Below are 26,988 nucleotides of genomic sequence, written 5' to 3' on the forward strand. Positions count from 1 at the left end.
CTCCAGTTATTGCCCGGAAATGAAGTGTGACGTACGGACAGATGGGCGGACGGACGGAAGGACGGACGGACGGACAGGGCAAAAACAATATGTCTCCCCCAGAGGGGGGGGAGACATAAATAGGTGAGAAGGTCATGGTAAAGGTTCTTCAAGATAAGTACTGAAATCTGTTAAAACATTATACAGGTGGTCCAAATCTCTTTGCAGTAGCTTCAATAACAAGAAAGTAGGTCAGTAGGTCAGGGTTAATAATATTTAAGATGAGTATTGAAATCTGTATCAAAAGTTCTACAAAAGGTCCAAATTTCCATGCTGTATCTTCAAAAACAAGAAAGTAGGTCAGAAGGTCATGATTAAGACTATTCAAGATGAGTTTTGAAATCTGCATAAAAAATATACAGGTGGTCCAAATTTCTTTACTGTAACTTCAAAAACATAAAAGTAGGTCAGTAGGTCAGGATTAAGACTATTCAAGATGAGTATTGAAATCTATATCAAACATTATACATGTGGTCCAAACCTTTTTGCATACTTTCAAAAACAAGAGTGTCGGTCAGTAGGTTAGGAGGTCAGGGCTAAGAACATTAAAGAAGAGTATTGAAATCTTTATTGAATGTTATTGACCTGGTCCAAATTTCTATGCTGTTAAGATCGGTGTGCAAAACTGTATATGTCATCCAAATTTCAAGGCTGTATCTTAAAAAACAAAAAAGAACGTCAGTAGGTCAAGGTCACAGTCAAGTGAACCCTAATTACTTGGGGTCATCAGGTAATTATAATTAAACAGTCTAGGAAATATGATCAGATAATTTTTAAAGTATTTTTTCCTATATAACTCATACAAATGACCCCAAGGGCGGGGTCTCTTTTCACCCCAGGGGCATAATTTGAACAACCTTGTTAGAGAACCACTAGGCATTGCTACATACCAAATAAGCCTTGAACTTTCAGACAAGATTTTTAAAGTTTTTTTCCTATATAAGTCTATGTAAAACTTGGGACCCCCTGGGTGGGGCCTCTTTTCACCCCAGGGTCATAATTTGAATAATGTTGTTAGAGGACCACTGGGCAATGCAACATACCAAATATCAAAAGCCTAGGCCTTGCAGTTTCAGACAAGAAGTTTTTAAATTTTTTTCCTATTCAAGTCTATGTAAAACTTTGGATCCCCACGGCAGGGCCTCTTTTCACCCCAGGGTTATAATTTGAACAATCTTGGTAGAGGACCATAAGGCAATGCTACATGCCAAATATCAAAGACCTAGATCTTGTGGTTTCTGACAAGAAGATTTTTAAAGTTTTTTTCCTATAGAACTCTATGTAAAATTTGGGACCCTCCCCCCCCCCTCCCCGTGCAGGGGCTCTTTTCACCCCAGGGCATAATTTGAACAAACTTCATAGAGGACCATTAGATAATGTTACATGCCAAATATTGAGGCTCTATGCTTTGTGGTTTTGCACAAGAAGATTTTCAAAGTTTTCCCTATATAGGTCAATGTAAACCATGTGACCCCCAGGGCGGGGTCATATTTGATCCTAGGAGGATAATTTGAACAAACTTGGTAGAGGACCATTAGATGATGCTACATGCAAAATATTAAAGCCCTATGACCTGTGGTTTTGTATAAGAATATTTTTAAAGTTTTTCCTTTCTGTTGCCATGGCAACCAGAGTTCTGTATGGAATTCAATTCTTTGAATAATTTTTAAAGAAGATCATCTAAGGAACAACCCTGTGAAGTTTCATCAAAATTGGCCTGGTGGTTTAGGAGGAGATGTTGTTTAAAGGAAAGTGTGGACGGACACCGGATGGTGAGCAATCACAATAGCTCATCCTGAGCCTTTGGCTCAGGTGAGCTAAAAAGAATAATTTGAAGGAATCTGGCTGAGGACCAGTTAAGGTCAAGAAGGCGTAATAAGCAGGATTTTCAAAGCAAGTTGCATCCTTGATAACCTACATCGTAGATTTTTTGTAAAAATCAGACAAGCTAATAAAACAAGAGGGCCAAGATGGCCCTATATCGCTCACCTATTTGTGTCAGTGGAAGTATATTATATGACATACTTATAAACAAATGGACTGGGAATAGAAATGCTACAGTGAGTATAGTGTTATCAAGGTTTTACAATAATCATCGTGAGCTAAAAACAAAGAGAGGTAATCTGACATAAATCAGTCCAGAAGTTTCTAACTTGACCATCTGAGTACCCTGATGACATTGATGAAATTTCAAATCAGTCTTGTCAGAAGTTACTGAGAAATATCCATTCAAATTAAAATAAAGGGAGGTTATTTGTCAAACATTCACTCCGGAGTTGTCTACCCTGGTTGTCTGGGTCCACTTGATCACATAAATGAAATTTGGAACCCATCTTGCAAGAGGTTACCAAAATATGTTCATTTTAATTAAAGACAAAGGGAGGTAATTTGAAATAAAATCAGTCAAGAGTTATCTACCCTGATAATCTGAGACCACTTGAAGACATATACAGTAAACCTCACTTATAAGGAACTCGGTTATAAGGAACACTCGGTTATAAGGAACAGTTTTCAATCTCCCGATCTAATTCCTTCTTTATTCAATGTAAAAATCCTCGGTTATAGGGAACTCAGTTATAAGGAACACTCGGTTATAAGTAACACTTTTTCCAGTCCCAAAGTACGAAATTCAATGGAAAACCCCTCGATTATAGCGAACAGACATAAAGAATAAAAATTATTGCAAACTGGAAATAATTAGGAGAATCGCTGGTGACATCGAAGTAATGTCGGCACTTGCAAGCGCTTTCATGCACATGAATAAACACAAATGATTTCATTTAGAATTATGATCTTTATTTTGTTAATTCACAGATACTATAAAAAGAAAATAATATAATATCATCATTAACATTTACCAAATACTAGACGATAGTAGACTTATATTTACTCTCAAGATTATGCTCAAGAGTTACATGTATTAGGTATTTCATGTTAACAATCATGAACGAAAATCAGTAACAGCCACTGAAATTTGGGATATTAATATTGGTCATTATTGTCTCACCTAAGTAAATGTGCTAATTACGTGTGATTAACAATGGCAAACAGTCCAGTTTACTAAATTGTCATTTGTAAACATTATAGCAGGTGCTAAAATGGACAATAGCAAAACTATATAGGTATAATTTACACTTTAATCGGTATGTATTATTTTGATTTTGCTATATTGACACTGAAGATTTGAGTTCTATATGATATTTTATTTGTACATGTACATTACAATGTGTGCAAAATAAATGATTTGAACATTTATTTTATATTAGTATTGATGCCTATTCTCAAGCAAGGTAAGGGGAGAAACTGTAACATATCTTATAGTCATAATGTAGCGCTCTCTAAAAAAGATTGAAATAACCGACAAAAAATAAACACAAATTACGGACATTCTTACCGACGTACATTTTGGCTTAGTTTAGGTTTAATGCTGTGTTTCAACACCATTTCAGTCATATACATGCAGGCAGTTTACCTTACCATCTCTCCAGGAAAGGATCGGAACTACTACTAGACTCGCAACTTTCTCACATAACGGTTCATGGTTGGCCCGGAGTGTGAACAAACGTCAGTCAAATAGTGTTCGCTATACAAATTGTGTCGTCATACAAACCTCAGTTACAAGGAAAAAGTTCGCTATATGGATATAAGGAACCTAGGTTATAGGGAACAATTTTTAGAGGTCCTAAGCTGTTCCTTATAAACTTTCAAATCAATCACATACACATGATTATGAAGAAAGAAAAATGCAAAACAATGTGAAATATAGCAATTTTTGTATATCAAGGGCAAATAACTCTGGTCCTATTGAACCGATTTAGCTCTTAGAACTAATCCAAGATCTTTTAATCATACACATTCTGTGTAAATATTATTTGGACTGGTGAAGAAATGAAGTTGCTTGGGTGTAAACATGGGAAAATATAGCAATTTCTGTAAGATCAAGGGCGAGTAACTCTAGTCCTACTGGTCAGATTTCACTCATAATCGAACTCATCCGAGATCTTATGCTCAAACACATCTGTATAAATATGATTTGGATAGCTGAAGGAATAAAGTTGTTATAGTGTAAACAAGGTAAAACATATTTTGCAAAATCAAGGCTCCTACTTGTCCGATTTTGTTCAAAATTCAACTCATCCAATACAGTCATATACTATGTAAATATGTTTTGGACTGGTGAAGAAATGAAGGTGCTAGAGTGTAAACAACATAAAATATAGCAATTTTTGTAAATCAAGGGTTCATAACTCTGGTCCTACCAGCCCGATTTTGCTCATAATCAAACTCATCCAAGATCTTGAGGCCATACACATTCTATGTATATATGATTAGGATTGGTGAAGAAATGAGATGCTAGAGTTTAAACAAGATGAAATATAGCAAATTTTGTCAATCAAGTTCACATAACTCTTGTCCTACTGGCCCAATTTCGCTAATAATCTAAATCATCCAAGATCTTGAACATTCTATATAAATTTTGTCAATCAAGGGCACATAACTCTTGACATACTGATCCGATCTAGCCCATAATCAAACTTATCTGAGGTCTTCTGACCAAAAACATTGCGACCAAGTCTGATTAAGATTGCTTCAAAACTGTGATGCTAGAGTGTATACAAATTAAATGTGAATGGACGGACGGATGATGGACATTCATCAATCCTAATAGCTCACCACTCAGGTGAGCTAAAAAGGAAATTAACAGTTAATTGCTAAAAGGCGAAAGTTATTTGTTCACACTTTTGCGAGTTAAATTCCATCCCATTTATTCGTATTTTTATCTGGACAGTGCTGTGTTTATTTATTTTATAGTGCTGTTTTAAAACAGACTCTGGGCAGTCATGTTATGGAGACCTGGGTTCTAAATTTTTGTGTAAAAGTTTAGAAATGACACCAATCTTTGATACATGTATTTCATACTTCAGTTCATTCATATTACCCAGTTTTGTTCAAGCTGAAGTTGACACTGACAGCCATTTAGCAACTACATCCAGCTATAATATTCAATTTATTCAAATTTGAAAAGAAAAAGAAAAAAGAACACCACATACTGATAAAAACGGTGATGTTTTTATCTGAGTGTTAATGTATACGGTGAAATGCTGAAAAAAGTTTAGCGATAGTTTTACTCGTAACATAAGTAAATATTTTTTTGTTTATAGGCGTTCATTATAGCTTCGATGGAAAAGAATATCAGAAAATATATTTAAAGAAGGCAGGAGTTATATCAACTCCTTTTATGAACTACAAGTAGACATTCAATCTTTTAAATATGATGAAACAAGAGCTGTCACTAATGGTGACAAATGCCCCAGCAGCACCTTGACCTTTGACCTGGTGACCCCAAAGTCAATAGAGGTCGTGTAGTCAATAAGTACTATTAGCATGTGAAGTTTGAAGGTCCTGGGTGCAGTGGTTCGCGAGTAAAGTGCCTTCATGCAAAAAGTTAACATTGACCCCTGTGACCTTGACCTTTGACCTGGTGACCCCAAAGTCAGTAGGGGTCGTGTACTCAATAAGTACTATCAGCATATGAAGTTTGAATGCTGAAGTTTGAAGGTCCTGGGTGCAGTGGTTTGCAAGAAAAGTGCCTTCATGCAAAAAGTTAACATTGGCCCCTGTGACCTTGACCTTTGACCTGGTGACTCCAAAGTCAGTAGGGGTTGTGTACTCAATAAGTACTATCAGCACATGAAGTTTGAAGGTCCTGGGTGCAGTGGTTCTTGAGTAAAGTGCCTTCATGCAAAAAGTTAATGTTGTGACTAACAAACTAATGAACGAACGGAAGGACAGTTGAAAACTAATATGCCTCCCTTCAGGGCCATAAAAATGGATGCAAAATGAAATCTTCAGCATTAAAGCTGTTTATCATCAATGCTTAGAACTCAAAGACGTGGCGTCCTCAAGCGTAATGTTTGACAACACAGAATAATTTGAAACTAGATGTGTGTCCATAGGACACAATAGTTTTGTCACATACTTTTGGTGCTATGCGCAACAAAACATTAAAATGATAATTTTTTCCTAGGTCAGAGGCCATAACTCCTACAATACTGAATGAATCCAGATGCGAAACCCCAGGTGCACAACTGCATATGCTGACCAACATTCCTGTAAACTTTGGTGACTCTAGGTCAAATACTTTTGGAGCTACGCGCGACACAACATTAAAATGACCAATTTTTAACTAAGTCAGGGGCCATAACTCCTACACGACTAGATGAATCTGGACACGAAACCTCAGGATCACAACTGCACATGCTAACTTACATTCCTGTAAACTTTGGTGACTCTAGGTCAAATACTTTTGGAGCTACACGCGACACAACATTAAAATGACCAATTTTTAACTAAGTCAGGGGCCATAACTTCTACATGACTGAATGAATCCGGATGCGAAACCCATGGTGCACAACTGCACATGCTGACTTACATTCCTGTAAACTTTGGTGACTCTAGGTCAAATACTTTTGGAGCTACGCGCGACACAACATTAAAATGACCAATTTTTAACTAAGTCAGGGGCCATAACTCCTACAAAACTGAATGAATCCAGACGCGAAACCCCAGGTGCACAACTACAGATGCTGACCAACATTCCTGTAAAGTTTTGTGACTCTAAGTCAAATACTTTTGGAGCTAGGCGCGACACAACATTCTCGGAAGGACAGACAGAAGGATGGACAGACAAGAGCAAATCTATATGCCCCCACCGCTCATGTGGGGGGTGCACAAAAATTTGGTAGAGGGCCACTAAATAACAATTCTGTGAAATTATTTCAAAACTGGGCCAGCAAATTCTGAGAAGAAGAATTCTTATTCTAATCCTTTCAGTTGTCATGGCAACAAGAATTCTGCATGGATGACCTAGATTTAAAGAAATCTGAAAGAAGACCACCCAAGAAACATTCCTGCAGCATGTGGTTGAAACTGGCATAGCGTCTTAAGACAAGAGGTTCTTTAAAGAAAAAAGATGGACATCTAATGATCCTAAAAGCTTATCATGTAATAAAATGCAGCAGTTTTTTGTAATCATCCCATTCTCACTTTTTATTATCGTAGATTTAGTTTATTTTACCATTTTTTATCTTTATCTTATCTTATCCATTTTCTACATGTTTTCAAAATTTTTCTTTTTTTTTAAGACTGTCCGCGTTTATCTTTTCTTTTCTTTCCGCGATTTTAAATTTTCATGACTGCGCTCCTCACACACACTTCCAGGATACACAATTCTAACTTTCTTTTAGAATTATGATGAAATGGGAAGATTACACGGCATTATAATTTTTTAAATGTATTTTCCAGTAGCATATAAGGTAAATGAATGTCCTGTTTATACACTTAGAATTTTCTTATATAACATGATGCAGCGTTCAAAATACTTCTAATGCATTATGGGTGGGTGGGGTATTGCATATACAGCCAACCCGCATTGTAAATTTAACCCCGCTAGATCCGCGGGTCTCGAACCTTGGACCCCAACGATAGCTTTATAAAGGGGTCCCAGTGTAATAAGAAAGTTTAAATTGTATTATTTAATTTCATCCTTTTATACAACATATACAGAAGAAATCTTCTGTAAGAAATAATTATAATTTATATCTACTGGTAAAAGTATAATCCCCCTACCAAAAAAATAAACAAAACAAAGAATTGCCTACCTACCTACCAAACTTTAAAAAGTAGGGTTGGGAGACAGCAGACATTTTTAAATGTGGCCTTGACATTTGATTTTCAAAATTGTATTCCTTTCTTACTACTTTATATGACACAAACTTTTCTGTTTTACTGTAATGCCTCCATGTACGCTCAGACTTTCTCACTGATTTAGACGTTGCAAATTTTCACTAACCCGTGGTCTGGGTGCTCTCTGAATTATAGTATTCTCTTTTAAAGAAGCATGCTTATTCAGGACATCCTCTATTTCCGATTCAAATTCATTCACAAACTTGTTGTTTTTGTGTGAATCAACGTTTATTTCACTTAGGTCACTGGAAAATTCTGATTTGTTCAAATTTTTTAAGTTTCTAAATGATACCCTCCTACTAGTAATAGTCTCTTTATTAACATCTAAGAGAACCTTAACCACACAGCGACCAGCCCGCCAGTTGTCAAAAAGACTAACATTTATGGAACTATTTGGCGGTGACAGAACTGACTGCGCCAAACATTTCTGCAAAGTTGTTTTTGAACATCTTCATCACCCAGACAAGAAAAAACTGCATCGAGTTTTAACCTTTGACCTTTAATCTACCAATCTGGTTGTTGCACATGACACATTATCTTATTGAGGCAAACGTTTGTGCCAAAGTATTTAAGAATATCTCAATCCATGGCTGAGTTAAAGCCCGGACAAGCAAAACAGCACCGAGTTTTGACCTTTGACCTTAGTTTAAACAGTATTTATTAGATATATCATGTACATAAATATATACAGTAACATTTACAATCAAAATGATGTAAAGGATCTGAAAACAAGTTTTCAGCGAAAACTTATATTAATTCATTTCCTCGACAGTAAAACATGTCGCAAGGATAGAGTGTAAAAGAATATGGTGTTTGTCTATTTATTTGTTAGTTTAAACTCTTTTTATATCTTTTTAGTTAGTAAAGTATGAACATTGTGAAAATAGTTGAGAAATGCTGCTTGGTACTAAGAATGTGCTGCATGCGGCCAGTCCGCGCCAATGGCCACCCGCACGCACCGGTATGCCGGTCACGTGGAGAACCACTTCGAGGCAACGATGTATTGTTGCACTTTAGTAAAGACCGATATATTTTGAGTCGTTGTTAAGTGTTCGTTACCAAACAGTAAGTTATCAATAGTGGGTGCACAAGGTAATTCATTTAGGAGCAATTGTCTTTGTGGTATATAAATCGGGCATGATAAAAGGTAGTGATTTGTTGTTTCTGGTTCACCGCATATACAATAAGGATTATTTCAAATTGATTTACGAAAAAGGTCATAATTTAGGGAACTGCAGCCTAGACGGAGACAAGTATGTAGTACTTGACCAATCCTACTTCCTGAAAGGTAATGCAGCGGGGGTTTGGTTACGTTGCTGTTTAAGCGTCTCTTAAATATTTCTAACGAAGGACTTGCTTTGATTTCTTCGGACAACGCGTTCCATTCACGAATCGTAGATGGAATAAAAGAATCTTTATATAATTGTGTACGACAATTTAATAAGGGAATATTCGTGTTATTTCTTAATTGATATCTATTCTGTGTAGAAGGAGGGATAAGGTCACATAAGTAGCTTGGGGAAATGTCATTTTTCATTTTGTAGAATAGTATAAGTTTATGTTTCTTTCTTCTGTTAGATAGTGTTTCCCACTTTAAGTCGGTATACAGGTTGTTAATACTGCAGAGCTTCGTCGCGCCGGTAATAATTCTCGCTGCTTCAGTTTGTATCGCTTCTAGTTCGCATTTAAGTTCTTCAGTACAGTTGTCCCAAAGGACATCACTGTACTCGAGAAGTGGTCTTATAAAAGATATATAAAGGCGTTCGAGCGATTGTCTGTTGATAATAAATTTCATCGACCTTAGTATTCCTATTCTCTGCCATGCACGAGTAATAACGGATGAAATATGAGGGCGCCATTTACCATCACTTGAAAATATGACTCCTAAGTGTTTATGTTCTTCTACTGTTTTTATAAGAATATTGTTCATGAATAAGTTCGGATGGTGAGGTTTATTATACTTTCTAGAAATGAGAAGAGTTTCCGTTTTATTAGGATTAAAATCAACTAGCCAAGTTTTTGCCCAATGATGTATTTTACCGAGGTCAGAGTTGAGTTGAGATGCGGCGTCTTTTGGATCGTCAACTACTAGATATAAGCTTGTGTCATCGGCGAATAATCGAATGTTTGATTTAATATCTTTCACAATGTCGTTTATATAAATGAGAAAAAGAAGAGGCCCGAGGATCGAGCCCTGTGACACCCCGGCCATTACGTTCCTCCATTTTGAATTTGAGTTTTTTAAGACTACGCTTTGTTTTCTGTTTTCTAAATATGATGTAAACCACTGTAAAAGGGAATCCCTTATTCCAAAAGACGATAATTTATGTATTAATCCACGGTGCCAAACACGGTCAAATGCTTTTGAAATATCGCAGAAAACTACTCGTATCTCCTTGCCATCATCAAGAGCCTTGCAAATATCATTATAGATATAAACTAACTGATTTGTTGTAGAATCTCCACGAATGAATCCGGACTGAAATGGGCTAAGTAGATTTTGATTTATCAAATGATTATAAACATGCTTATGTACACAACGTTCCATTAATTTACCCACACAACTTAATAGAGATATAGGTCGATAATTTCTAGGATTAGAGGGATCTGATTTTTTAAAAATTGGCGTAACATTTGCCTTTTTCCATTCATCTGGGAAGAAAGATTTCGCTAAAAGAATGTTGAAATATTGCGAAAGAGGACTTGAAAGTTCCACGGATGCCTCTTTTAACAACCTTTGACCTTCAAGTATGAACTTGACCTTTAAGCTACCAATCTGGTTCTTGCACGTGACACACCACATGTGCCAAATTATTTAAGAATCCCTTGATTCATAGATAAGTTACAGCCGGAACAAACTTGTACGGACAAACGCCTAGCAAGATTTAATTACCTAGTAAAAACTATGCATAGTTTGCACTATTTATTTTAGCAACACAAACCAGTAGTTGGATGTTATATATAGAGGTATAGCAAAGTTCAGTTCTATAACATATAGGCTGAGTGGTTCTTCAACCAAATCCCTTTTACTTTTCATCTAATCAGCTCAACAGTTAGTGTATACATATAAAAGACTTACTTGAGCAGACTGCAGCTCCTGTACCAAACCCCTTGTGAAAAATATTGAATACTGGTCGTTTTGGTGTTCCTGGGTGAGGTCTGAATACTGCCATTATAGGCTGAAATATTCATTCAATATCACTCTAAAGTACTACATCATACAAATACTTTTATATCATTGGTTACAAACTATGGTTATCATCTAAACAAGAGGGTCACTGACCCTAAAGCGCTCACCTGTGTACAAGGCTTCAAGTGTGTTTGTGTAAGTACAGAGTTAAGTTTTTTCTGTTAACCTATATTATATACATGTCACACACATTTTTGAACCTAGGGCAATAATTTGAACAACTAGAAATTGCTTTTGTAAAAAAACACATGTCTCCCCCAATGCAAAGTCCTATAGGCAAGAAGTCAATAGGGGTCAGGAGCGAAAGTCAAAGAGACACTGATGGTTGGCTGCAAAAGGGATCATCTACTTGGCATGTCCAGTCATCCAGCTAAATTTCAACACTATTGGCCTAGTGGTTCTCAAGTCACTGTTCAGGCTCCTGTGACCTTGACCTTTGATCAAGTGACCTCAAAATACATATGGGTCATCTACTCTGCATGTCCAATCATCCTATTAAGTTTCAACATTCTAGGTCAAGTGGTTCTCAAGTTATTCTCCAGAAATGATTTTACATGACCAGGCCCCTGTGACCTTGACCTTTAATAGACTGACCCCAAAATCAATAGGGGTCATCTACTCTTCATGACCAATCATCCTTTGAAGTTTCAACATTCTGGGTCAAGTGGTTCTCTAGTTATTGATCGGAAATGGTTTTCAATGTTCAGGCCCCTGTGACCTTGACCTTTGACGGAGTGACCCAAAATCAATAGGGGTCATCTACTCTTCATGACCAATCATCCTATGAAGTTTCAACATTCTGGGTCAAGTGGTTCTCTAGTTATTGATCGGAAATGGTTTTAAATGTTCAGGCCCCTGTGACCTTGACCTTTGACGGAGTGACCCCAAAAACAATTGGGGTCATCTACTCTTCATGACCAATCATCCTATGAAGTTTCAACATTCTGGATCAAGTGGTTCTCTAGTTATTGATCGGAAATGGTTTTCAATGTTCAGGCCCCTGTGACCTTGACCTTTGACGGAGTGACCCCAAAATCAATAGGGGTCATCTACTCTTCATGACCAATCATCCTATGAAGTTTCAACATTCTGGGTCAAGTGGTTCTCTAGTTATTGATCGGAAATGGTTTTCAATGTTCAGGCCCCTGTGACCTTGACCTTTGATGGAGTGACCCCAAAATCAATAGGGGTCATCTACTCTTCATGACCAATCATCCTATGAAGTTTCAACATTCTGGGTCAAGTGGTTCTCTAGTTATTGATCGGAAATGGTTTTCAATGTTCAGGCCCCTGTGACCTTGACCTTTGACAGAGTGACCCCGGACGGACGGGCGGACAGGGCAAAAACAATATGTCTCCCCCAGAGGAGACATAATTAACAAATTCTGGCTCTTTCATGGGTCAATCAAGGGCTGTTCCATGGAACCTATGATTGGATCTGACAGATTCATCATGGAATCAAAGATTTATTGTTGTTTAAGCTATTTTGCACATTCGTATCATATCAAACCATAAATGAAGTCTCTATATGTCTGCAAAAGACAAAATAGCAAATTTTGGCCCTTTAATTATTATCATTATTATACCAGATTTAAATAGCACCCTTTTCATGATAAACACATTCAAAGGTGCTTTACATACAGCAAACGCAGCCACACAGGGCACTAAATTCATCCTCTACTAGTACAGACACAGAGTGTGATAAAGCCCCCAGAACAGATAGAGAGAAATTCTTTTTAGATACAGACTTGTCCGGCAGACTTATATTATGCCAATACAAGTTGTGCTCAAGTTTGATTAAACTTGACTGCAACATGTGGTCTCTATCGTGTTCACAGCCCAATATACCCGGTAGCAAATTTTGGTCCTTTAAGGGGCAATAACTCTGGAACCCATGATGGGATCTGGCAAGTTTTCTATAGGAGCCAAGATATTAGGCCAATACAAGTTGTGTGCAAGTTTGATTAAAATTAATTGCAAAATGTGGTCTCTATCGTGTTCACAAGAAATTGTGAACAGACGGACGACAGACAAAATGTGATCACAAAAGCTCACCCTGTCACTACATGACAGGTGAGCTAAAAATGTATATCATAATTTCAAATAAAAATGTTATATATTTCTTTGCCTAATAAATTTCAGTGGCTTTTGGTGTCACTTCAATCATCAAAATTAAGGTGGAATGCGCCCCAATTTTTTCTGCCGAATATTGTCCTGAAATTTATACTGTACAAAATTCAGGATATATGTGACTGAGTTCAGGTTTCACTTTGTTGCCATATTGTTCGTGTTTTTTGTTATTGTGTCATATACATGGCCCCTGACGTCAGTTTTTGTGCAAAGCCCAGCTCCGAGTGTTTTCGGCATTTTTCCTTTCCTGCGCTCTGAATGTCATATAAATGAAAAATACAAAATAATGTTCATTTTGCATATAGAAATTACAACTAAATGGTACAAAATTCTGCGAAATAACATTTACACTTAGGATGTCAGAGACGATATTGTGACGTCAGAACGGAAAAACTCACATCAAGTTTTGCTATAAATTTTGCCTTAAGGTGGAATAGCACTTTGTAATTTTTTTACAACCTGCATATGATTTTGATATCATATTAAAGTACAAGTTATCCCCGGCGTTTATGTGTAACTGTTTTCTTGGTTACTAGTGAAACGTTTCAGCTATGACGTCACAAACATTACCATGCACGTCTGTTTTGGCGCCACGTTAAAAAGCGGTAAAAAATAGGTTTATTTTCCCTCATTTGTTTACTTTTCTATTCACAGCAATGAAACTTACATCTTTTTGTGTGATATACAAAGGTCTATGGCGCTAGACAGTTGTTGTATCTTTTATTTTCAAAATTAAGAAAACAAATGAAGAAAAACGACATTCTCAATTTTTTAGATTTTTAGAAAAAATGGCAAACTTGTCTAATTAACGGAAAAACGGCTTGAAATTTTTTTGCCAAATTTTTATATTTTTAAGATAGATTTATGTTTGATAGAATATTAAAAAATTAAGTACTTTTACCATCCAGTTATTTTTTAATTAATGGTTTATTAAACATATCCGTCAGTAAAATTTGACGTCAAAATATAAACTCTATCTAATTAATGTTGCGTCAATAGAATAATTTGGATGAAGAGATACAGTACGTTTACACTCACACTTTGTTTGTATGTGCATATGACAGAAACAGCAAAGTATCAAGCCTCAAGTATTTTTGCATTATGTTTTGTTCTTAAAAAAAACTTTATGTTAAATGTATTTATGCATGTATAATGTGACATATTACGTATTCTTCCTGTGTGGAGGTAATAATAAAATACTATTCTGTTTTCTATTCAGAACATTCTTTACTGAAAAAAAATCATCTTATAGGAGAAATAAACCACTGAACATAAGTGAAAAATGTCTTGCATATCACAACTTTGTTTTTAGAATAAATCAAAAGCAGCTATTGAATGAAAAGAACACAAGCAGTATCTGCATTAACTCATTTCCATAACAGTTGGGAAAAATAGTTTAAACATATTTTATTTCCAGTAATACATATACAAATTAAATACATACATCATAGTTTGAACAAGACAAGTAGGAAAGGATAAAAATGAAAGACACATAGTCTTATAGAATTATTGCATTTGATTAAACATTAGATATAGGTTGTTCCGCGCAATATCGATGCGATCCCAAACTGTTACACATACGTGCAGTGAACTTCTTCGGATGTTAAGTAAAAACTTGCATAATTTTTACAAATAAATTCCATCTTTTTGCCTGCTACACATAGCTAAAAGTATAACTTATCAGATTTATGTTTTACAAGTACATTTTAAGCGTGTACAATGAAATTGCACAAGCTGTCGTATTCTGAATTTCAACGAAATTTAGAAATGAAATGCTACTCGTATATGTGCACTTACAATAGCGCTGAAACGTTCATTAAAATTGCACATTACATTTTCATTTCCTATCAAAATATAATGACAATAAGTTCATTATTTTTGACCTGTTAGTTTCACTAGCACTTTTTCCAACCTTCTCAGTTAATATTGCGCGTATTCCCTGCTCACGCATGACATCTTATTTTGTGTGTCGTGCGCGCATATATCTTCTGCGCATGACAATTTATCTCTTCCCTTGAAAAATGCACAAATGGGAACACAGGGTCTCCTCTATCAACAAAAGCTGGAAAGCCGCTATATGACTAAAATTGTGTCAGTATGACGTAATTCTCAACATCTGTCTGTTTAATGTTTGTTGCTCCACATTGGGAAAATGCTACATGCTTACCGCAGTGTGATGATTTTTGTGAGCACAACCTTTGTCTAACCCCCTCAGTTAAGTGTTACATTTACCTTAGAGATAGAGGTCCTATGTTTGCTCCCGAGAATCGATCTCACTGAGTAAAGCATAAAGTATTTTCAAAATACACGACGAAGTTATGATCTGCACAAAAATTAGCCGGACAGATGGACGGTCAGATGTACGCACGCTTGCATGCACTCACCCATGAATATTTCTCTGTATCTATATGACATGAAAAATTTTGCTATTTTAAAGTCACATATCCCGTCACTGTTGGACTCACCGATGGACTGAAGGATGTGTGTTGGGGGTCAGGTAAGTGGGGATAGAGTAGTAATATTTCGTTGGGGACAGACAAATTTATCATAACTGTTCATTAATTTCATCACTTTTTATCTCAGGTTTGCTTAATACAATCGTATTTCGTTATTCCGGTAGGCCAAACTTGATACGATGATTTTTTTATCTTTGCTATTTGTTTGTTTATTTTATTTAATTTTTTTTGGAGGGGTGGGGGGGGGGGGGGGGGTAGGAGGGTTGGTGATGATAGGCGAAATCAGTGAATGGCACAGCGGCTAATTTTTTATATATTAGGCTATTATTTATTATTTAGCAATTCCATTTTAATCATTTTGGAAGCGGGTTACGTTTTTAGTAGTATAGTAATGAGACTGTGGAAGGCCAGTGTGCCATGCTAATTTTAAAATGCCAAAATGTCGTGCTCTCCAGATAATATTTCTTGCACATGAGATAAGTTGTCAATAGCACGAGACAAGATGTCGTGCGCATGAAATAATTTAATTTCAAAAACAAGAGGACCATGATGGTCCTGAATAGCTCACTTCTTCCCACATGACCCAGTTTTGAGTATGACGTCGTTTTTTCTATCATTTGACATAGTGACCTAGTTTTTGAGCTCATGTGACCCAGTTTTGAACTTGACCTAGATATTATCAAGATAAAAATTCTGACCAATTTTCAAGAAGATCCATTGAAAAATATGGTCTCTAGAGAGGTCACAAGGTTTTTCTATTATTTGACCTATTGACCTAGTTTTCGAAGGTACATGACCCTGTTTTGAATTTTACCTAGATATCATCAAGGTGAACATTCTCACTAATTTTCATGAAGATCTCATGAAAAATATGGCCTCTAGAGAGGTCACAACGATTTTCTATTTTTATACCTACTGGCCTAGTTTTTGACCGCACGTGACCCAGTTTCGAAAATGACCTAGATATCATCAAGGTGAACATTCAGATTAATTTTCATGAAGATCCATTGAAAAATATGGCCTCTAGAGAGGTCAAAAGATTTTAATAATTTTAGACCTACTGACCTTGTTTTTGACCGCAGTTGACCCAGTTTCAAATCTGACCTAGATATCAAGATGAACATTCAGACCAACTTTTATACAGATCCCATGAAAAGTATGGCCTCTAGAGAGGTCACAAGGTTTTTCTATCATTTGACCTACTGACCTAGTTTTTACGGCACGTGACCCAGTTTCAAACTTGACCTAGATATCATCAAGGTGAACATTCTGACCAATTTTTATGGAGATCCATTCACAAGTATGGCCTCTAGAGAGGTCACAAGGTTTTTCTATTTTTAGACCTACTGACCTAGTTTTTGACCGCACATGACCCTGTTTCGAACTTGACCTAGATATCATCAAGATGAACATTCAGACCAACTTTCATACAGATCCCATGAAAAATATGGCCTTTAGAGAGGTCACAAGGTTTTTCTATTATTTGACCTATTGACCTAGTTTTTGACGGCACGTGACCCACTTTTGAAACTGACCTAGATATCATCAAGATGAACATTCAGACCAACTTTCATACAGATCCCTGAAAAATATGGCCTCTAGAGAGGTCACAAGGTTTTTCTATTATTTGACCTACTGACCTAGTTTTTGATGGCACGTGACCCACTTTCGAACTTGGCCTAGATATCATCAAGGTAAACATTCTGACCAATTTTCATGAAGATCTCATGAAGTATATGGCCTCTAGAGAGGTCACAAGGTTTTTCTATTTTTAGACCTACTGACCTAGTTTTTTACCCCATGTGACCCAGTTTCGAACTTGACCTAGATATCATCAAGATGAACATTCAGACCAACTTTCATACAGATCCCATGAAAAATGTGGCCTTTAGAGAGGTCACAAGGTTTTTCTATTATTTGACCTACTGACCTAGTTTTTGACGGCACGTGACCCAGTTTCGAACTTGACCTAGATATCATCAAGATGAACGTTCTGACCAATTTTCATGAAGATCTTGTGAAATATATGGCCTCTAGAGAGGTCACAAGGTTTTTCTATTTTTAGACCTACTGACCTAGTTTTTGACCGCACGTGACCCAGTTTCGAACTTGACCTAGATATCATCAAGGTGAACTTTCTTACTAATTTTCATGAAGATCGTGTGAAATATATGGCCTCTAGAGTGGTCACAAGGTTTTCCTATTTTTAGACCTACTGACCTAGTTTTTGAAGGCACGTGGCCCAGTTTTGAACTTGATCTAGATATCATCAAGATGAACATTCTGACCAAATTTCATAAAGATCCCATGAAAAATGTGACCTCTAGAGTGGTCACAAGCAAAAGTTTACGGACGCACGCACGGACGACGGACACTGCGCGATCACAAAAGCTCACCTTGTCACTTTGTGACAGGTGAGCTAAAAATAGATGCATGTCCTGAACATACTACTGTAGTATATCCGTAGTACATCCGCTTGAAAAAGTTTTTAATTTATCAATGTAATAATAAGCGTGAACTGAAACTGAAATGATCAAAACTGCGACAACTCTGGCGCTCAACAAATTAAAGCGCGAGCTCTTACTTAAGTTACTAGCAAAGGTGAAAGTACATGTATAAAATCTAAACATGTATATATCTATCACTGCAAAGTACTATAAGAAAACAAGAGATCACAGAGTGATCTTGGCGCCCACCAATGTGCCATTTTTGAGAATTCCAAATTTTAAGACTTATTGACTAGCTCAAGGTCAAATTTCATTTCCGTACAAAACACTGTGCATGTGGTCAAAATTCGAAACCTGTAGCTTGAGAAATGTGAAAGTAGGTCACTATATCAATTTCAAGGACAAAGTTCTTTGTACACAAAACTATGCATGTGCATCAAGTTTGAAGGCTGTAGTTTGATAAATTTGAAAGTAGGTCACTAGGTCAATATCAAGGTCAAAGTTTTTTTCAGTGCACAAAACTATGCATGTGGTCCAAATTTGAAGGCTGTAGCTTTAGAAATGTGAAAGTAGGTCACTAGGTCAAAATCAAGGTCAAATTACACTTCAGAATACAAATCTATACATGTGGTCCAAATTTAAAGCCTGTATATTCAAAAATGTGGAAGTAGGTCACTAGGTCAATGTCAAGGTCAAAGTTTGCTTCGGTACACAATCCCATGTATGTACGTCTAAATTTGAAGCCTGTACCTACAGAAATGTGAAAGTAGGTCACTAGGTCAATCTTAAGGTCAAAGTTCATTTCGGTACACAAAACTATGCAAGAGGTCCAAATTTGATGGTTGTAGCTCGAGAAATGTGAAAGTAGGTAACTAGGTCAAAATCAAGGTCAAATTTTATTTTGGAACACAGAACTATGCATGTGGTCCAAATTTGAGGCCTGTACCTTCAATAATGTGAAAGTAGGTCACTAGGTCAATGTAAAGGTCAAAGTTTGTTTCGGTACACAAAATTATGCATGTGGTCCAAATTTAAAGGCTGTAGCTTGAGAAATGTGAAAGTAGGTCGCCAGGTCTAAATGAAGGTCAAATTTCATTTCGGAACACAAAACTATGCATGTGGTCCAAATTTGAAGGCTGTAGCTTGAGAAATGTGAAAGTAGGTCACTAGGTCAAAATCAAGGTCAAATTTTATTTCGGAACACAGAACTATGCATGTGGTCCAAATTTGAAGCCTGTACCTTCAAAAATGTGAAAGTAGGTCACTAGGTCAATATCAAGGTCAAAGTTTTTTTCAGTGCACAAAACTATGCATGTGGTCCAAATTTGAAGGCTGTAGCTACAGAAATGTGAAAGTAGGTCTTTAGGTCAAAATCAAGGTCAATTCATGTCAAGGTTCATCTTGCCACTCAAAACCATACTGGTGGTCCAAACTTGAATGTTGTAGGTTATTGAAAAGATTTTAAAAGCTTTTATTTTCCCTATATAAGTCAATGTGAACCATGTGACCCCCAGGGCGGGGCCATAATTGACCCTAGGGGATGATTTGAACAAACTTGGTAGAGAACCACTAGATGATGCTACATTACAAATGCCAAAGCCCTAGGCTTTGTGGTTTGGACAAGAAGATTTTCAAAGTTTTTCCCTATATAAGTCTATGTAAACAATGTGACCCCCGGGGCGGGGCCATATTTGACCCTAGAGGAATAATTTGAACAATCTTAGTAGAAGACCACTAGATAATGTCGCATACAAAATATCAAAGCCCTAGGCCCTGTGTTTTTGAATAAGAGGTTTTTCAAAGTTTTTCCCTATATAAGTCTATATAAACCACGTGACCCCCGGGGCGGGGCCATATTAGACCCCAGGGAAATAATTTGAATCATTTTGGTAGAGGACCACTAGATGATGCTTCATACCAAATATCAAAGCTCTAGGCTCTGTGGTTTTGGACAAGAAGATTTTCAAGTTTTTCCCTATATAAATCTATGTAAATTATAGAAATAAACAAAGGGCCATAACTCACTAAAGAATTGTTGAACCAGTCTGATTTTCAGGGGGACACAACTAGGGTACCAATACATCATTCTGACAAAGTTTGGTCAAAATCCCCCTGGTAGTTTCTGGGGAGATGCGATAACGAGAAATTGTTAACGAAGGATGGAAGGACGGAAGGATGGACGTCGGACCACGGACGCAGAGTGATTTGAATAGCCCACCATCCGATGATGGTGGGCTAACAAGATATTGTCAAACACTACTACATTTTAGAAAAAAAGATATTTTACCTGCGGAAAAGGCTTCCTGAAAGACATTGTTTTATCACTATACTTGATTGAATTTGTTATGTCATATGTTCGTGTGACCTCACTATTGTCATGAGATTTTTATTTTGTTTGTTTGTCTTGGGTTTTTCAACAGTATTCCAGTTATGTAACAGTGGACAGTTGACCAAACAGTCTTCCTGGATTCTGTACCAGTACAAACATGTTCTCCGCTAAGTAACTGCCAACTTCCCCCATGAATCGGAGGTGGAGGACGAATGATTTCAGACACTGTCTTTTATCATATCGTCACGGAGAACTTAAGTTTCCCTCAGGGCTCGAACTCACGATCCGCAGATCTGCGCTATCACTACTGAGCAAAGCGGGCGGGCGGGCTCTGATCCTCTTTAACGTTCTTCAGCTTTTACATTCTTCAGCTATTAAAATTTTCAAACAATTTTCTTTTCGTAAAAAATTAAAAACTGGTATATTTATAAATGCCTTTGATTGCATCATGACGGCACATTTTTGCCAGATTTAACAAGATCTGGAAACAGAATTTATATGAAATTCATTCACGAAATATTTTTACTATAAAACAATTAAGAATTGAGAAAAATGGAGTACATTTATAAGGGAATATTCAGTGCATACATGCCTTTTTAAGTATATAGATTATTCTTACGAAACCATACCCGCGTTGTATCTAAGAACGCATTTTGACGTCACTTTTTGTTCGTCGGATAGGGGACAAAATCAGTGATTAAAAAGAATACTAGATGGTAAAAGTTCTCAATTTTTTTGAATATTATTATATATAATTTTATCTTAAATATATAAAATTTTGGTAAAAAAATTTCGAGCCGTTTTCCCGTTAATTCAACGAGTGTGCGATTTTTTTCAATAAAACTAAAATTTTGAGAATGTCGTTTTTCTTCATTTTTTCCATCGTTTTGAAAATAAAAGTGACAACTACTATCCAGCGCTGTAGACCTTTGTATAACACACATAAAGATGTAAATTTCATTGCCGTAAATTGAAAAATTAACAAATGAGAGAAAATAAACCGATTTTTTATCGCTTTTTAACGTGGCGCCAAAACAGACGTGCATGGTAATGTTTGCGACGTCATAGCTAAAAAGTTTCACTAATAACCAAGAAAACAGTTGCAAATTCATGCCGGGGATAACTTCTACTTTAATATGATATGAAAATCATATGCGGGTTGTAAAAAAACTACAAAGTGCTATTCTACCTTAAAATCCAGTTTATAAAACATCGGCTCGATAAAAAAACGTACAATTTTGGTATGTTCTTTCGCAATGTGTGTACGTCTAGTAGACACATAAATACTTAGGGGTCACCGACTTCATTTTTTCGCAATATAATATAACTTTACCCCTACCCCCACATAGTTTGAGGCTATATGATGTTAGAGTTAAAAAGAATGTGTTTTCAGCTTACACAACTCACGTTCGTGTTAAAAAACGAGATGTATTTATTATAAGAAATGTTCACGATACATTCGATCTGAACTGCAGGTGCCATGTACTAGTGAAAGGAAACACCTCTGACAAAATGTATATCTTGTACTATTGACTGTAAGTATTTGACCTGGCACTCATTAATCTTCGCTAATACTTTCCAGCGTTTTCGTTACTTTATGCAATATTGTATCCTGAAAAGATTCATTGTTACACAAATAACCTTTATTGGTAACCGTCTGACTTCCACGCACGTTACCACAGGTTCGAAATTACTTAAGACCATTTTTTAAATTCAATGTAATATAGTGTTACCGTATTTGCTTTTATTCTTACAATATCTTTTGCAACGACTTTCACGAAATTTAATTGTTTTCTCTTGTGGCATATTTTCGGGAGTAATTTGTCTTTTCATTTAAGATACCTTTAAAGATTTTTATTCGACACTTCCTACAAAATATATCGAATACAAGTGTATGTCTTTCAATAAATGAACCATACAAAATAAATAGATAAGTGTATCAATTTTCCGTCCTGTAAATTTTGGAAAATTTAAAATTTAAAAAAAGGTGTTAGACTGAGGACTAAAACCCACAACCCCGAGACTGATGGCTAATCGTTTTGTCCCCGCAGCTACTTGCACATGCGATATTTTTTTTAAATCATCAAGAATACTTACGCAGTAGTTATTTCTCTATAGAGGGCCGGGTCAATACTTATGGACAATATCCACCTTTTACTATCCATTGATTATTCCTATCGAGGTTTTCAAAATGCAGATTCAAAACTTGAAGACTAGATGTCATTTCTGTTACTAACCTTCTTAGTCTACCGTATTTTGGTGTGTATAGGTCGCACTTTTTCTACCCATTTTGCTGCCTGAAAAAGTTCCTGCGACCTATACGACAGAACATTGCCAGCAGTTTTTTTTTTCGGGCCAATTTTCTGACCGTAGCTCTCGCAAAATTGGCACAGGGTAAAACGCAGACCACAAAGGGAAAGAAGAGTGCAGACCAGTAGAGTTATATAGGGGATCTACAAAATGCAGACCACAAAGAATATACTAGGTATTGGAAAACGCAGACCACATAGAATGTGTGAAAATATGACACTTGTGTTTTATAAGTGGACATAATGTGCAGACATTGGAAAGTCAGTTAATTACAAGTTATTGTGAATTTGTAGAACTTCATTGAATAAATAGACTATTATTATTATTATCTATTTTTTTGTTTTACAAAATTTATCTGCATTTTTTATGTTTAGATAGAAATATATTTATGGAATTGACAGATCATAAAGTAATGATTTGGGAGACTTTCAAAATATCAAAAGTTGAATCTTTTATACCTAAATATCAATAGTTGAATATTAAATAAAAAGTTTGTGCAATTTCTCAAAAATTGTATTTGTTTACTGTCCACTACCACAAAGAAAAGAAACACAAATTATAAATATGTACATACATTTAATTTAGTAATAAATTATAGATAAACTTTCCATGACCACAAAGTTGAAAAAAAAGTTATAAATTGATAATCTAATTTTAACAATAATTACACCTTCAGTGAACTGCAGAAGTCTTAAATAAAAATAATTTTCTCAGTGAGTACATAAATTTAGTATTCAAATTAATAATAAATATTGATGGTATTAAGGAAATGGCAATGACATTAGCACCTGAATTCTGCAAATATTATTTTTGAAGAATCATTTGTTTGAAATTTGAAAAGACATATATTTCAGTATATTTTTTCTGAAGACACATCTCCGCATGGCTCAGCTCATAGTTTTTATGAACACAAAAGTAAACTGTAATTGTTGATTTGTTTCATATGGTTAATTTACAGGGTACTAAATAGTCTGCTTTCAACATATAAATTTGTTTTAAATTTATGATTAATTGGAGAAAATATCAAAAACTTAAAGCTGCAACAAATTACAATGATTGCATTTATAATATTGACAGGACATAACATATAATAAAATTTAATAAAAAGGTACATGAACAAAAAGGATTTGAACTTAAAAGGCTTAGACTGATTAAATCATAGAAATATTTATTGCACCTGATTACATTTTTAAGTCTCCTATCAAAGGGTTCTGTTGTTAATAAATGTTCAAATAAACAAGTACAAGATAAATGGTTTATCTAGTCTACTAATTGATTAGAGGTGCTATTTCTAATTTTTCATTATTGAATAATCTAGGTACTTTAGTGAATACTAGGACCCACCCAAAACATTTATTGCTGTAAATTGAAATTTGTAACAAAGATGGGGAACTCTAATAAAATCTGATTTTCAGGAGTTGATTTTTAAGCCCCTTATGTTTTATTACAGAAATATAATTTTCAAATTTTTTGGGTTTGTACTGTAAATGTTTTAAAATTTAATTTTCCCAATTTTAATTCTTGTAAAAATCAGTAATTTTTTTTTATTCATTTAACATCTTTAAAAATGTTTGGACAGCTTTATCATTTAAATGGAGTGCTAAAAGGATTAAAAATATTGAACTAACAACTTATTTGTTGATACATCTTGATGTTTTAGTTGAATAACGAATATTAAAAAAAATTCAGTCTTGATACATTTGGGGCTACCCTTTTTTTTAGTTAAAAAAATCACTTATATTTTGTGAAAAGTTTTACCTTGATTGGCTATACAATCCCGCTAAAATATTTAAAAATTTTTAACTTTTGGGTACTTTTCAATTTTTAATTTTTAGTACTTTTTCCCTCCTAGAGTCATGTTTTGAAAGTGCCTCTCCCCCCCCCAAAATTTCCGATTATAAAAAACTTCTGTTTATCTGTGTTATCGCAGCTAATTAAAAATTCCCTTCAGTGAATGTAGGTTTTAATACTGATAACAATAATCAAATTGATATTTAAATAATAATCAAAATTTAAATTTTTAATTTTTTACCATCAACAGTATTTTAAATGATAAAAATTTAAGGTAGTAAATATAGAAATAAAAATAATTATGATAAAACACTTTATAGTGAAAACTCAATAATTTCTTGTTATGAAAAATAATATCTGCCAATTTTCAGAATAATGAAAAAAGCTCATTTTTTTTCTCTTATTTATGGTAATTTCAAAAAATGAAAAATAAAATTTTATGACACTCGGGGAAAAAAACCCAAATTTTTTGGTTTTTTCATTATAGGGATTTTTTAAAAAAATTTCCCAAATAGGTTTAAATAAAAAAAAATTTTGGTGGGTTATTGCTTTTGTCACATTTTGAAAAAAACCGGGAAAGTCATAGATGTTCAGTTTGCTTTCAAAATTAGGGTTCTAAAATAAGAATATGGTTAATGCCCGGGCCCTTTTTTTTTTATACTGTTTTTTATTTTTTTTTAAAATTATGGGTATTTTTTTAAAATTGTGTTAAGTTTTTAAATTTTTGTTTAAATGGGTTTTAGGGTATGTATTGTCTTTGTAGTATATTTGCCCGGCAATGCTTTGGTTACACCCAATGCTTTTTGGGGGGGTGGATGGGCCCCGTCGGTAAATGAAGTAAACTTTAAATGGGTATTTTTAAAAACAAAACATTTGGGTGAAAAAAATTTGGGTTTAATACTGTTTTAGGTCCATAAGTCAGTAAGGGTGGTGAAAACTTTTTTAAAAGTGTCTTTTTTTTAATATTATGTAAAATGTTTGTATGTTTTACATGTGACACTTTAAAAAAAATAAAAAGTTGAAAATTTGTTTTTAAAAAACTTGATAGAAATGTTTTATCAAATTTTTAAATTCAACTGCCCCAACCCGTTGTTTTTAATTTTGAATAGAAAGCTGGATGTTTGTGTGACCAATTAAAACATACAGTAAATGTGTAGAATTTAACCCCCTTATCTAGATTTTTGGGGCCAAAGAGCCTTTTTGATTTGGGGCTGCTGCTTACGGGGAAAACCCCCAAAACACAAAAAGTAGGAGGCTCACAAATATGTTTTTACAGTTAATTAGATTGTGATATTTTTAAAAGGGTTGCAAATCCCCTGGGTAGGAGTTCTTTTTCTGAGGTGGGTGCTGAAACCTCCCCAACTGCAAAAGTGGAGGGTCACAAATATGCTAGGAAGGTAAAAAATTGCAAATGTACTGCCCTTTTTATGTTTTAAGGGGGTTAAAAAAGAAATTATCAATTTTTTTACAAGTAGTTTTTTTTCAAAAAAAATATTTTATATATTTTTTTAGGTTTTTACCAATATCATTTTTGGTCAGTCACAATGACTCAAAAGCAACATTTTGAAAAATTTTCCCTTTGTTTAAAAAAAACTTTAATTTTCTTTATTTTTTTAAAGTAGCTGTATTTGTAAAAAACAAAGAATATTTAAAAACATTGAGCGTAAGAAGAAATTTCATTCAAAAAATTTTTTGTGATTGTAGTGGTTTGATCGGTTTTGTTTTTTCATTTTTTCCTAGATTTTTTGGTTAGACAAGCAATTCTGTGTCATTACAAGTCAAGTAAAGGGGCAAAAGTTTATTTAGGTCTCTTAATACGTACAGCAGGGACAAAACAGTCATTATTACAATTTTTTTAAAAAAAAACTTTATCCCCTTTCTTTTCAGAAATAAAAAGAGACAATTTGATCTATACACTAGTTTTATACATTAACATATTCTAAAAACCTAATTTTTAGTGAGTTTAATTATGTCATTAAACAAAAAAACTTTTTTAAAAATCCTTACAAGTAGGTATATCTTAAAAAGGGTTTTTTGCTTACAAAAAAAGATTAGGATAGGTGATTTTGGGAAAAATTTTTAATTATCTGGGCCCCAAATAAATTTAAAAAACTGCTTTGAAACTAAACGAAAAAAAAATTGCCAAAGTTTTTTTAAATCCCCTTTTTTGTAATTTTGTAGGTTGTATCGATAAAATTTGATATATATTTGCAGATTGATTCAACTTCCCCCTTTTACTAATAAAATTTCTAGGGTTTAAACATAAAAAAAAGCAATTTAAATTTGCCAAAAAAAAAAAAAAGTCTTTTTTTTAAAAAAATTTAGTTCTTTTATTCCCTTTTTAGTTTTTTCAAATTTCCCCAAAAATTTTAATAAATGACTTTCCAAAGTTGCCAAAAATGTCTATTATTTAAAAAACCAAAATGTTTAAAGTATCAAGCTAAAAACCCTTTGGGTTTCTTCATGCCCTTTGGGTTTTTTGTACATTTCAAAAAGAAATTTGGGACACTGTCAGAAGAAAAAAAGGTTTTTTTTATAGGATACAGACAC

The 26,988-nt window shown here is 34.8% G+C and overlaps 1 protein-coding gene across 1 annotated transcript in view; it reads right to left on the bottom strand.

Moving 5' to 3' along the window:
* LOC123535601 (uncharacterized) overlaps positions 1-26,988 on the bottom strand; it is a 251,998-nt gene that overhangs the window by 21,904 nt on the left and 203,106 nt on the right. Inside the window, exon 16 of the mRNA XM_045318314.2 lies at positions 10,865-10,964. Coding sequence (XP_045174249.2) covers positions 10,865-10,964 — 100 coding nt within the window. The remainder of the gene's footprint in view (positions 1-10,864; positions 10,965-26,988) is intronic.

This window comes from Mercenaria mercenaria, chromosome 17 (genome assembly GCF_021730395.1).
Source record: "Mercenaria mercenaria strain notata chromosome 17, MADL_Memer_1, whole genome shotgun sequence".
Classification (NCBI taxonomy): domain Eukaryota; kingdom Metazoa; phylum Mollusca; class Bivalvia; order Venerida; family Veneridae; genus Mercenaria; species Mercenaria mercenaria.